The sequence below is a fragment of the Elephantulus edwardii genome, unplaced genomic scaffold (assembly GCF_000299155.1).
Source record: "Elephantulus edwardii isolate Elephantulus edwardi_28Jun2011 unplaced genomic scaffold, EleEdw1.0 scaffold00001, whole genome shotgun sequence".
Classification (NCBI taxonomy): domain Eukaryota; kingdom Metazoa; phylum Chordata; class Mammalia; order Macroscelidea; family Macroscelididae; genus Elephantulus; species Elephantulus edwardii.
This window is the reverse complement of record NW_006399751.1, coordinates 38,857,520-38,871,181: the sequence shown is the minus strand read 5'-3', so window position 1 is coordinate 38,871,181 and position 13,662 is coordinate 38,857,520. Positions and strand designations below refer to the sequence as shown.

The window sequence follows — 13,662 nt, the reverse complement described above, 5'->3', positions numbered from 1 at the left end:
ACTTTCCATAACATTTTGTGTCACTCAATGTTAACACTAGACACTCAGTATATGAGTTGGGAATTTAGGCCACACTTCATTTCCCCCTGCCCCCCTTGGATTATTTATAAAACTCGAATACAAATTTGAACAAATTCTTTCAATTTCCCTCACCTCACCGCCCATCAAATTGTACAACCCAATGATTAATCCCTCCCTCCCCCTGCACATCCACATCCCTCTGCTTCCAGCCTCTCCCACCCCTCCTGGATCCTTATACTTATTCTACAATAATGGTCTTATACAATATTTATCCTTGTGGGACTGAGTTAGTTCACTCAGCATAATGCTTTTCAGTCCCTCCCGTGATCTTGGCTACAATGTGAGCTACCAGATAAGAACTATCATTAGAGTTTGCTTTAAAAATCAGTTGTCAAGTTGATTCTGACTCATAGCATCTCTGTGTGTCAGGGTAGGATTGTGCTTCATAGGATTTTCAGTGGTTGACTTTTTGGAAGTATATGATCAAATCTTTCTTCTGAGACACTTCTGGGTCAAGTCCAACCCCTAACCTTTCAAGTAGCAGATGAGCACATGTTATACTACCCTTCAAGTTTACAATTTCCTTCAAAGTCATTGCTGTGTATGTGGAAGTAACTCATGGCTAAGCCTCCATCAGGATTTCAAAGGCTGCAAACTGCACAAATAGCCCATCTTTCTCCTGTGGAGCTTCTGATGGATTCAAACCACCTGAGAGGTGTGACCTTTGGGTTAGCAGTGCAGCTATTCATGGACCACGCCATCAGAGCATCCTACGACTTCCTCAGGAACAGACTATTCGGTCCATGCACATTATGTACGAGGCAGACACGCCAGCGAGCATGGCACACATGTTCCTGGGACTGGTGTGATGCCTTTCTTTGGTCTGGACCCTTCTATAGATATGGGAGGAGCAGAGCTGACTCTTTTTTACACAGCTTCACCTCATTGCAGTAAATGCAAGACTCAACACGCAAAGACTCCCAGAAAGAGAGTCTCTTGGGGATGCAAGAACTATTTGCTTCATAAAATTCCCTAGCAACACTTTTATTTTAATAGGCTAGATGCCAGACTTTTGAAAGCAACCATTTCAAGAAACTTATAATGCCCTGAAAGCAAATATTTGGGGGCATGGGGAAGCTTTTTCTAAAAACTAAGCTTTGTTATCTGACTGAGGTCAACAGAGACAGACCAAATCAACAAGCATGACATGAAGGGCAAATTTGCAATTAAAAGAAGAATAGGGAATTATAAAGATGGATGGGCCCCATGACACGCATGCCCAAGCCTGCGTGGCCTTGGCCTCCGGTGCCAGAAATTAATGCTTTACTCTTTAGCACTCGTCACCTTTGGCTCTGAACAGAAAGGCAAATGCATTAAAATAACAACAATTAGAACACTTACTTAGCTTGGAAGGCATTGTTGGTTCCCCTGTGGTCGAGGTCGTGACACAGGCAGCCCACAATCACCGCTAAAATTTCCACCTCGGTCAGAATCTCTTGAAACCCAGCGGTCTGGGAAGAAGAGAAATGGCAACAGTCACTACTGGGGGCAGGAGGATGGACAGCACCGCTCAGCTGAGCATAATCAGCTTGGTTTTCATACCCGCATCATTTAAGGAAATGATTAACTGCCACTCCCTTGGATGGCACAACGTTGGGTGGTCAGTTGCACAGCCCCAGATCCCCACAGTGATCAATTAGTAGGCTGTCACAGAGGCCCACACCACCACATCAGATCAAAGTTCACACTGTTTCTGCTGCTGTTTTAGAGAAGAGTTCACACTCTCCAGATACAATGACAACTTGGTGAAGGATCAGGGCAAAACCTGGTTACTATATATTTTAACAAGCATCATGTTAGTGGTTCAGGGGAAAGGGGAGAAATGGCTTTAGAACTGTGTGCTGTCTCTTCCACGTAAATGGAGGTGAAACAACAAAATATCTTTAACAAAATACCTTAGAAGTATTTTAAATAGCAAATAATGTTATTTTAGAAGTCCTTTGGTGTAGGTCTTAATTTGATATATGCTTGCTAGACAGACAAACATTTCACACTTAAAAGGTAGTACAAATCATGAAAATTAAAGTTTGGCAAAGGATTGAGCAATTGAAACGGAGAATTCAATGGAGTGTTTGCACCTTGAAATTCTTTTTTATTATCCACAGGTAGTTTGCCCATGAAACGTAGAAGTGAGTGTGATATATTCTGGAAGCAGTTTGACATAATCCGGTTACTTTGGAGCAGAAATGACTCTGATTCCTGCTGATCTTTTTCTTAGTTTAGAAGAAAAAACAGGCCTCCCAGAAAGCAGGCCTGGATAGCCTCTAGAGTTACAGGCTTTATTCCCCCCACCCCACACTTTCCTTTATGTTTCCCATTCTATTACCTATTCTAATCATCATGAGAGAGCAGAGAATATGAGAGAGGTGGAACTTAAATTAGGTCACTTTTCATGTCTCTTTCCCTCCCTTTCCCAAAGCTAGAAGCTCTAGCTGGTACCAGTAGGACACTTTCCTCTGAGAAATAAACACTCATTACAGAATAACTAATAGTTTCCTGTCCTGTCAATTTTTGTTTTAGTATGTACTTGGGCCTATATGTAGATTTAGAAATAAATATAACTTCATTTGCATAGCAAACAGAAAGTTAATAAATTGGGGGTATGACATAGTCCAAGTTAAAGTTTGTGCTCCTTTATTTTAAAATTTAAAATTAACTCTGGCTTTTCTAAGGGCTTTAGTAGTGCTATAGTTAAGATAAGACATTTGGTGTCTGACCAAAATGTTGGTGTTTAGAATCCATCAGCCACTCCACAAGAGAAAAAGGCCTCGTTCTGCTTCTAAAAAAAATTATGGCCTTGGAAATGCTGTGGACAGTTCTACTTGGTCCTACAAGGTCTCTAGGAGTTGAAATCAACTTGATGACAATGGTTTGTTGTCTTTTTGAAGTCAGTTTTATTTAACTCAAAATACTGCATTCTCGATTCATCTGAGGAAACAGAGAAAGGAGAGTCAGGAATAGGAGAAAATGTAATGTGTGGCTAATTGCTTCCATGAACTATAACTGCCCTTCCCATGTGGACAGAACAGGATGGTGCCTGGCTACTATTGCTGAACATTTTGATGAAAGATTCTAAAGTGAAAGTTAATCCAAAAGAGAGGAATGTAAAGTCGATTTAAAAAGTCTTATGAATTTCAGCTTTTCTGGAGCCACGAAGACTGACAGAACCCTTGAAATTATGGCTCTGAGATAATCTTTACATCTTAATAAATATCCCCTCAAGTTGTCTTAAAATAAAATACTCAAGACCCTCTTTGCTGTCAAGTTTGAAACACCTCATACCTGACTCTAACAGGATTTTGGAGGCTATATATTGGATGGGAGGAGATTGCCCGTCTTTCTCCTGCAGAGCAGCTGGTGGATTCAAATCGGCTGTGTTTGGGTTGATAATACAACTCTTTAGTTTAACTAATGCAACATGTTTACCTTTCTCCCGTTAGAACAGATAATGAGTTTGAACTAGCAAACTTTTGGTTAGCAGTCAAATGCCTGAACCACAGTACCAGTGTCACTTCTCAAGAACTATCAGTCAAAATAGGATCAAGTTGGCAACAACAACTTTAAAGATTAGACAGGATTATTAAGGGACAGTGAGTTTATGTTAATGAGGAAGGAAAAACTCAGAAAACAATAGTGGGGATGGTCAAACAACTCGAAGCCTGTAATCAATCTTTTGGGATTGTTTTTTAATAACAACAACTTCCCTATTCCTGATTATCACAGGCAACCACATTTTATTTTCTTTTGTTCCTAAGTTTGTAAGTATCCAAGTCATATTCTATAAGCTATTGTTGCTATTGTTAGGTACCATCAAATTGACTACAACTAATATTGACTCAATAAAAACAAATCTAAACCTTGCCCTATCCTATGCCATTCTCACAATTTCCACTATGCTCAAGCCCATTGTTGTAGTCACTATGTTAATCCATCTCCTTAAAGATCTTCCTTCCTTTCATTGACTTTACCCAACATGATGTCTTTTTCCAGGGATTAGTCCCTCTTGACAGGCCCAAAGAACGTGAGTTGAAGTTTCTTGCCTCTAAGAAGCACTCTGGTTGCACTTTCTCCAAGGCAGATTTGTTGGTTTTCTTGGCACTCCATGATATGTATATTATGCACATATTGTTAACACTTGATGATTCATCAAGCACTTCTATAGTCCTTCCTGTGCACCAGGCACTATGGTGAGACAGTTAACAACTATTTCACTAATGCTGTTGTTGTGTACCATCTAGTCAGAACTGACCCAGAGCTGACCTTCTGGTGGGTTTCCAGTGGCAGTTAATATCACAGGAGGAGATTGCCCATCTTTCTGCCACACAGCATTATCACCACATGCCTTTGGGATTGCAGCACAACTTCTTACCACTAGGTAACCAGAGCTCTCTATTTTGCTAATGGAGTAGTTATTGTATGAGTGTATAATTTTACTTGTATAATTATAATTGTATAATTACTATCAGTCCACAGCTATTTAACTTACCCTGTGAAACAGGGGCTTTTATTATTCCTATTGATAGATGAAGACACTGAATTATGGAGAGGTTAAACAGCATGTATCATTCTCATAATTAGTAAGAGGTGGAGACTGACAAATTCCCAGCATGTCTATACCGGAGCCGTCCTTACGCACTGATGTCTTGTGGCAGTCAGAAAAAGGCATGTTGGGAAAATTAGAGGGTCAGGTAAAGAGAGGAAGATCATCGCTGAGTTGAACTCACCCAGGGATCACAACAATGGGTTTCAGCTTGGTGGACATTATGAGGATGGTGCAGGAGAGGGTTTGGAGTTTATCTTTCAGCATGGCTTTTCTAGCATTATTTGAATGTGGATGGGTGGGACAATGTGAATGGGACATGTTGATTTATCCAAGGAATTGACTACCTACCATTAAACAAGGGTATTGACCAGTCTTAACAATCTACAAGAGGATTGGCTAGTCTTCCTAATAAATAGCTCTAGCCACAGAGATGAGATCTACCCCTGTGAGTGAAGAAGAGACCTTCCTCACCCCAATGAAAAAGGAGGAAAATGTAGAACACGTTTCCATACAGCAGCAGCAGCCATAGCCAAACTAGAGATCTGATGTGAGACAGTGATGTGAGATGAGACCTTGGGGAGGTAGCAGCCAATGCTGGCAAGACTGAGAACTTTGTTGGATAGTTGGGGTAGGCATAAGTCACTATTGGCTGGAGTGAGAAATTTGGAACACTCAGAGCCATGAGACTTGAGGCTGAGGTGCCTGAATGCACATTTCAGGAGATGTCTTGACTGTATTCTGTTATTAATTTGAATTAACAACTTTTTGATTTCCCCAATATGGTATGATGTATTCTGTGAGCTATTACATAAGACTTTGGTCACAGCAAAGCAGTAAGATTGGTATTGAAATGAATAGAAAGAGGTATGGGAGTGTGGGGAACATGGATGACCTCATGGGAATTGGTTTTGTGTTATTGATACTGTGGGCAGGGACAGTTCTCCTCTGAAAAGTTCTGTCTGTCCCCACATGGCCCTTGTTCTTACAGCAACATCCACAGCACCTAATAGCAACACACTCTCTCTTCCCTCCCCTCTGACTTTATCTCACTCTTATCCTCTTGGTCTTTCTCCTCAATGATTCCTTGCCAGCTAAATAGTGCTTAGTGATTGTGTTTCCTTTCTTATGTAAATGTCTGTATTTCCTGAGTTAAGATTTCATTGAGCCTTTGACTAAGTCTTCTTACATCCTGCCCAATCCTTTAAAATGCTTCTCAAAACAAGTTTTATTGGGGTCAAAACTATCATAGCTTTTATTAGATTCTGCTGCCTTGAGACTGTGTCTCTACTGTAGCCTTGTGGTTTGGTCTGATTCTTTCTTCCTGCCGGTTTCCCTCCTGGCTTTCCCCTCATTATCATGGTGGGTGTGTGCTTCTATTTCCTTTCCTTGAGTTGGTCTCTTATTTCTACATTCTAGAGTTTTTTCTTTCCTTCTTTACTCACTTTTGTGGGAGCACATCTGCCAGTAGTTTATGGAAACATATTGTTTAAATACTGGAGCAGACACATTTTTTGAGTCAAAGTCTGAGACAAAGGATTGAAATTGTCAATTATTTCATCTTGTACCAGTAGAACACAAGAAATCAAAAGATGTCTTACATTGAGAAAATCTACTGTGAAGGACCTTTCCAAAGTTCTAAGGAACAATGATGTAAGTTAAAAGACCAAGGTTCACCTGATCTAATCCATGGTCTTTTCAATTATTTGCTATACACCTTAAAGATAGACAATGACTAAGAATGGCAAAAGAAGAATTGATGCCTTTAAATTATTATGTTGGAGAAGAGTACAGAATATCTCATGAGCTATCAAAAAACCCATGCAGTGTTTCCTTGCTCTGTTCTGACGACTGCCTCCTGGTCCAAATATAGGTTTCATATTAACACTATCAAGTGTTCTGGGATTCCCATTTTTTTCTCAGTCAACTACAGTTTGTTGTGAACCACACAGTCAAACGCCTTTGCATAACCAATGAAACACAGATAGACATTCCTCTAGTATTCCCTGCTTTCAGCCAAGATCCATCTAACATTAGCTACAATATCCCTAGTACCATGACTCCTTCTAAACCCAGCCTGGACTTTTGGCAGTTCTCTGTTAATGTGCTGTTCCAGTCATTTTTGGATAATCATCAGCAGAATCTTCTTAAGGTCAAGGAACTTAAGAACAAATCCAAACCTTGAGTTGCTATACTTAAGGATGCTTTGTGCAGAATATTAAATGATCCAGGAAGTATTAAAAGAAGATGGAAAGAATATACAGAGTCACTGTACCAAAAGGAATTGGCAGATAGAAGAATTTCATGAAACAACGCATGAGCAAGAGCCTATGATGATAAAGGAGGAAGTTCACGTTGGTTTGAAGGAATTGGCAAAAAATAAGTCCCTAGGAATAGATGGTATACCAATTGACATATTTCAACTAATAGATGCTGCCCTAGATGTACTCACTAAGCTGTGCCAAGAAATCTGGAGGACAACCACTTGGCCAACTGACTGGAAGAGATCTATATTTGTTCCCATTCCAAAGAAAGGTGACCCAACAGAGTGTGGAAATTATCGAACAATACCATTGATATCACATACAAGCAAGATTCTGCTGAAGATTATCCAAAAATGACTGGAACAGCACATCTCAACAGCAAGAAAACAAAAATTCTCACTGCTGGACCAATAGGCAACATCAAGATAGATGGAGAGAAGACTGAAACCTTCAATAACTTCATGTTACTTGGATCCAAAATTAATACACTTGGTACCAGAAGTCAAGAGATCAGGTGATGTATTGCACTGGGAAAAATCTGCAGTCCGGCACCTCTTAAAATTATTGAGGAGCAATGATGTCATTTTGAGGACTGAAGTTCATCTGACTCAGACTATGGTCTTTTCAATTACTTGCTATGATACTGAGAGTTGGACAATGAATAAGGATGACAGATGAAAAATTGATGTCTTTGATGTTGGAGAAGAATACTGAATATCTCACAGACTTCCAAAAGAACAAAGAGATACATCTTGGAGAAGGTCAAGCCAGAGTGTTCCTTAGAGGCAAGGTTGGTGAAGTTTCATTCCACATACTTTGGGCATGTTGCTAGGAGAGGCCATTCCTTGGAGAGGAGCATCATGCTTGGAAATGTAGAGGGAGAGTGAAGGAGAGGAAGACCCTAAATTAGATAGACTGATCCAGTGACTGCAGCAATGAGCTTGAGTGTGTCAGAGATTGTGAGGTTGGCACAGGATAGAACAGGGTTCAGAACTGTTGTTCATAGGATCGCTCAGTTAGACCTGGCTCATAATTATCCTGTGGTGTTAAATGCCATAAAGAACAATATAAGAACACTGAGACTGAGATAGATTTTGTTTGTGAAAATTCTATTATCTAGAAATGGCTACTGAATCAGAATCGTAAGAATAGGGTAAGATAATGTGAAAAATAAATGTTCTAGGTATTTAATTAGAAGTTAAAAAATTCAATATAATTTCATGTATTCCAAATTATTTTTAAGACATTAGTTTTCATTTATTCATATTGTAAGAGAACATAATTGGCTGTAATATTCTACATATACAGCCATCCTCCCTACCTCTTTCCCTCTGCCTCCTAAACTATTTACATCCTGACTACTGTTGAAAATTTGATGGAAGACATGGACCCTCATCCTACAAATTCTTCTCTAATTTTATGGTGTTCAAAGACCCTGGAGCCCTACTCTGAAGATTCAAAGTAAGGAATTCCTGAAGTGTAACACAACCACAGGCACATAGAACGTATTTACCTCCCTTGACTGATACCTGAGTTACTGAAGCAGCACCTATCTCTTGACTGTGATTTAAAGCTGCCTGGTAAATGGTTTCTGAAAACCGTCGGGCCTGAAAAGTGCCCACCTGCCGCTAAATGTCCATTTGCCTCTCCTCTTCCTCATCCATCTTCCTTCTAGTCCTATCCATTCAGACCTACATTTCTCCATTTGTGTAGAAAAACTCAGGTGACTGCTGAAGACAAGCTATTTTCAAAAGGGATCAGCAGGGCAGTATTTTAATGTCTTTATCTTACCCTTGGCTGTTTTATTTGATTTTTAATCAATTTGTAAATATGATTTTTTTTCTTCTTCTGTTTTTGTCATTCTGGGCTTATTAGTTTTTCTCTTAGTAACTCTTCTCATCTTTATTATCTCATGGCCCATATCAGAAACATGAGTACAACCTATTTTAAGGGAGGATCAAGGCATTTAGACCCACTTTTCACCTCTTCTTTTCCACAATGGCCTTGCAACTGCCCTCTGAGCAGGTCCCAATGGCATTGTGAAAAAAGAGGAAGATTTTAATGAGGCTACAATAATGAGCTCAAATGTTGCAAACAATTGCAAGAATGGCACAGGACTGGACTGTGCTTCATTCTGTTGTGCATGGGCTCACTATGAGTAAAAGCCGACTCGATGGCACCTCACAAAACCCCTACTCTAATACTGGAGCATGAAGTAACTGCAGCTCCAAAAGATCAAAACCAGTAAGATTCCTTCCTAGGGGATCCTAGACTATGCAGTGTTCTATCCTTGTTCTTGTATCTTGGCAGAGAACACACACACAAAATGTTTATTTGTGTTTTACTAACTGTGCAAAGGTATTTGACTGAGTGGATCATAAATTATTATGGATAACAGTGTAAGTAAGGAGCGAAGAACAGGAACATTCTAGAACATTTAATTATGCTCACTCAGAAACTGTACATTGACCGAGAACAACAGTTAAAATAGAACAGATGGATACTGTGTGGTTTACAATGGTGAAAGATGCACTATAGGGTTGTAATCTTTCATTGTACTTGTTCAGTGTCTATTAAACAAAGAATCTGAGAAGGTCAACTATATCAAGAAGTATTTGGCATCAAGACTGGAGGAAGATTCATCTACAAACTGTGATATACAGATGAAATTACCTATTGGATGAAACAGAAGAGAACTTGAAGCACTTTCTTAAGAAAAAAACAAACAAAACCAAACCACAACACAACCCTACAGTCTTCAGTACGGCTTATACTTCAAGATAAAATAACCAAAAATGTTCATAACTGGACCAAGAACAACATTATGATAAATGTAGAAAAGGTAAGTTGTCAAGAAGTTAGTTTTACTTGTATCCACAATCAATGCTACAGAGTCAGCAGCCAAGAAAGCAAATGATGTATTACATTGGGCAAATCTGATGTATAAAAATCTCTTTAGTGGGGAGGGGTGGGCAGGGAGAAAACTGCGGCAATGAATGAATGGAAATCCAAAACCTCTGTAAAAAAAAAAAAATTTAAAAAATTTCTTTAAAGGTTAAAAAGCAATGATGTTACTTTGAGGATTGAGATGTGCCTGATTCAAGGTGAGTTATTTTCAATTGCCTCGTAAGCATGCAAAGGGAGCTCTGGTGGCCTAGTGGCAAGAAGCTATGCTGCAGTCTTGAAGGCATGCAGTTCGAGGACGCCAACTGCTCTGCAGGAGACGGATGTGAAATCTCCTCTCGTGCAATTAACTGCCTCTGAAAACCCACTGGAGGGTCAGTTATAGGTTGGTTCCAACTTCACAGTACACAACAACAGCAACAAAGTATGCAAACATTGAACAGCATGTGAGATAAAAGAATTGATGCATTGATGCAGAGTTACTGTGTTGGTGAAGAACAATGCTGAATATAACATGGACTCTCACCAAAATCCTGTATATGTTTTAATCCGGTCAGACTTACCACCATATTTTCTTTTCAAAACAATCTCCTGTGGCTCTACAGAATGTGAAATATCATGACCAGAAAAAAAACACAAAACTCTTGCTTTGTGCTTCAGTTGCATCAAAACCAACAGCCATAATATCAACATTAGCTAGTACTATAGAGGATTTGGTAACTTAATAAATATTATTGTTGTTATGTGCCATTGACTCACTTGCGACTCATAGCAAATCCATGTACAACAGCTCTGAAACCTGCTCTATCCTGTGCCAACTTGATTGTCTCTGACACACCTACCCTCATGACCCCAGTCACTGTATCAATCCATCTCATCAATGGTATCCCTCTCATTTTCAGTCCCTACACCCTTCCAAGCATGATGTCCCTCTCCAAGCACCAGTCCCTCCTTGCAACATGCCCAAAGTATGTCAGACAAAGCTTCAGAATCCTTGCCTCTAAGGAGCAGCCTGGCTTCACCCTCTCTAGGACAAACCTGTTTGTTCTCCAGCAGCCCATGGGACTTTTCCAGCACCACAGTTCAAATGCATCAATTCTCTATCATCTCTAGTCACTATCCAGCTCTCTGATACATAGCAAGCGATTGCAAGGACTATGGCCTATTTTGGGTGCACCTTATTCTCCACACTGACATTGTTGTTCTTTAGTACTCTGAGAGGTCTCTGACAGACAACTTTCCCAATGCAATTCGTCTCTTGATTTTCTGGCTGTGGTAATAAATATTATCAGGAGTAAAAACCCATATTGCCATCAGATTGATTCTGACTTGTGGCAAACTTCCATTAGGTTCCAAGGTTGTAAATATTTAGGAGAGGAGATTTCCCATCTTTCTCACTCAGATCTGATGGAGGACTCCAAGTTCATCTTTTTGGTTAGCAGCACTACCAAAGCTCCTTGTTATGTATTGAGTAATTGCTAAATTTAGAAATGAGGTTTGGGGTAGTAGGATGCACAGCACTGTTATAAGCACTTCAAATACATTACTTGCTTAATTTTGATAGGAATCCTTTGAAGTTCTTAATTTTACCATTTTAGTTGAGGATGATATTAAGGCATGAGACTATACAGAATGTACCAGAGGCCAGGCAACTTTTCTCTGAGGCTGTGTTCATCTACTGTGCTGTAAGCCTTATATGGTGAGAGCATAGATCAAGTTAGGCAACTTTCACACACTTTTTTTTTTAGCCGAATTAACAAAGTTTATTTCGAGTTCAAACCTGGGCTCCTGCATGCTGACACAGCAGCATCCAACTGAGAGCCACTCTTTTTTTTTTTTAATTTTAATGAAAGGTTATAAAGAATTTGAATTTCCATTTATTCATTGTTGCACATTTCCCTCCCTGCCCATCCCCAGTTCACTTTTTTCTTGGGAAAAAAAAGATCTTTCATTGTTCTCAATTCTATCCCATTGATTGATGTGTCTGTCATTGTACCAGTACCACATGGTCTTGACCACCATGGCAGTGTAGTAGGATTTGAAATCAGGGAGTGAGATGCCTCCTACCTTGTTTCTCTTTTAAAGAACTGCTTTGCTTATTCAGGGCTTCTTTCCATTCCAAATGAAATTGGAGATTGCCTTTTCCATCTTGTTGAAGAATGGAATTGGTATTTGTATTGGGATTACATTGAACATGTAGATTGCTTTTGGTAGGATTGTCATTTTCACAATATTGAGTCTTCCTATCCATGAGCAAGGGATATTCTTTCATTTCTCCAGGTGTCTTTTGGTTTCTTGTTGTAATGTTTTATAATTTTCTTTGAATAAGTCTTTTGTGTTTCTCATTAGATTTATTCCTAAGTATTTAATCTTGTAATTAGCTATTGTGATGGGTATTGTTTTTCTTAGCTCCAGTTTTTTTTTTGCTTTGTTTTGTTTTTGTTTTTGTTTTTAGCTCCAGTTTTATATTCTCTTTGTCCCTGTAGAGAAAGCCAACTGATTTTTGTATGTTGATCTTGTATCCTGCCACATTGTTGAATTGGCCAAATATGTCCAGTAGTTTGCTTGCTGAATCCTTAGAGTACCTCTTATTTCCTTCTCTTGTCTTATTGCTACCATTAAGACTTCCAATACCATATTGAATAGGAGAGGTAATAGTGGGCATCCTTGCCTAGTTCCTGTTCTCAAGGGGAATGGCTTTAACTTTTCTCCATTGAGAATACGTTGGCTGTCACGTTTGTATATATGCTTTTTACTATGTTGAGGAAATTTCCTTCTATTCCTATTTTGTTGAGTGTTTAAATCAGGAATATTCACACACTATTAAGATAATCATGCTCAAGCTCATTGCTGTCGAGTCAGAACTGATTCATAGCTGACTCCTCTAAAGGGTTTTCAGAGGCTGTGAGTTGTATGGGAGGAGATTATCTTTCTCCCATGGATCAGCTGGTGGATTCCAACTGCCTGCCTTTGTTTTGGCAGGCCAACTCCTCATCACTAGGCACTACTGTTGTTGTCGAGTACCATAGACTCAGAGCTGACCCATAGCTGATCCTCCAGTAGGTTTTCAGAGGCAGTTAATCTCATAGGAGGAGACTGCTCATCTTCCCACAGACTAGGCCACTAGTGGCCTCTTAAGGTTATAGATATTACAGAATGGGGTTTTTAAAAAATCAATTATTGTGCATTTTATTCCATGAAGGATATTATTTTAAAATAGTAAGAGGTGGATAATTAAGAGCCATTGACACTTCAAATCTATACATAACTTCGATACAATGGCATACATGGAATATTCAAACTTTATAAATGTATACATAAGAAAAAGAATATAAGGATGTACATAATACTGTTAGCCATAGTGGAATGATAGCTACTATAAAAAATTTTTGTGCATATTTTACATAAGGAATATATATATGAATTAGAATATGCATACAGATGTTAAATCTTGTCTGCTAACCAAACATCAATGGTTGGAACCCACCAGCTACTCCACAGGGGAAAGATGTGGCAGTCTTGTGATGATTACTGCCTTGGAAACCCTATGTGCCAATTCTTCCCTGTCTTGTAAGGCCGCTATGAGTCAGAATCAATTTGACAGGTGTAGGTTTATATATGTATGTGCATAAATTCCTTTTTAATTTTAAAGTGTATACATACATGGACTCGGTGACAGAAATGGAGCTGGAGAGAGAGTGATCAAATTTTGCACAATCAATGACTTATTCATAGCAAATACATTTTTTAAGAGGCATACACGCAGGTTATATATCTGGATTTCACCTGATGGCATGCATAGGAATCAGATCGATTACATATGTGGAAAGAACCGCTGGAGAAGCTCAATATCAGCTGTGAAAACTAGGCCAG

At 39.2% G+C, this 13,662-nt stretch overlaps 1 protein-coding gene across 1 annotated transcript in view; it reads right to left on the bottom strand.

Moving 5' to 3' along the window:
* The window catches only part of PDE11A (phosphodiesterase 11A), a 565,819-nt gene that overhangs the window by 104,380 nt on the left and 447,777 nt on the right, over positions 1–13,662 (bottom strand). The window contains exon 13 of the mRNA XM_006878796.1: positions 1,423–1,532. Within this exon, the coding sequence (XP_006878858.1) occupies positions 1,423–1,532 (110 nt within the window). The remainder of the gene's footprint in view (positions 1–1,422; positions 1,533–13,662) is intronic.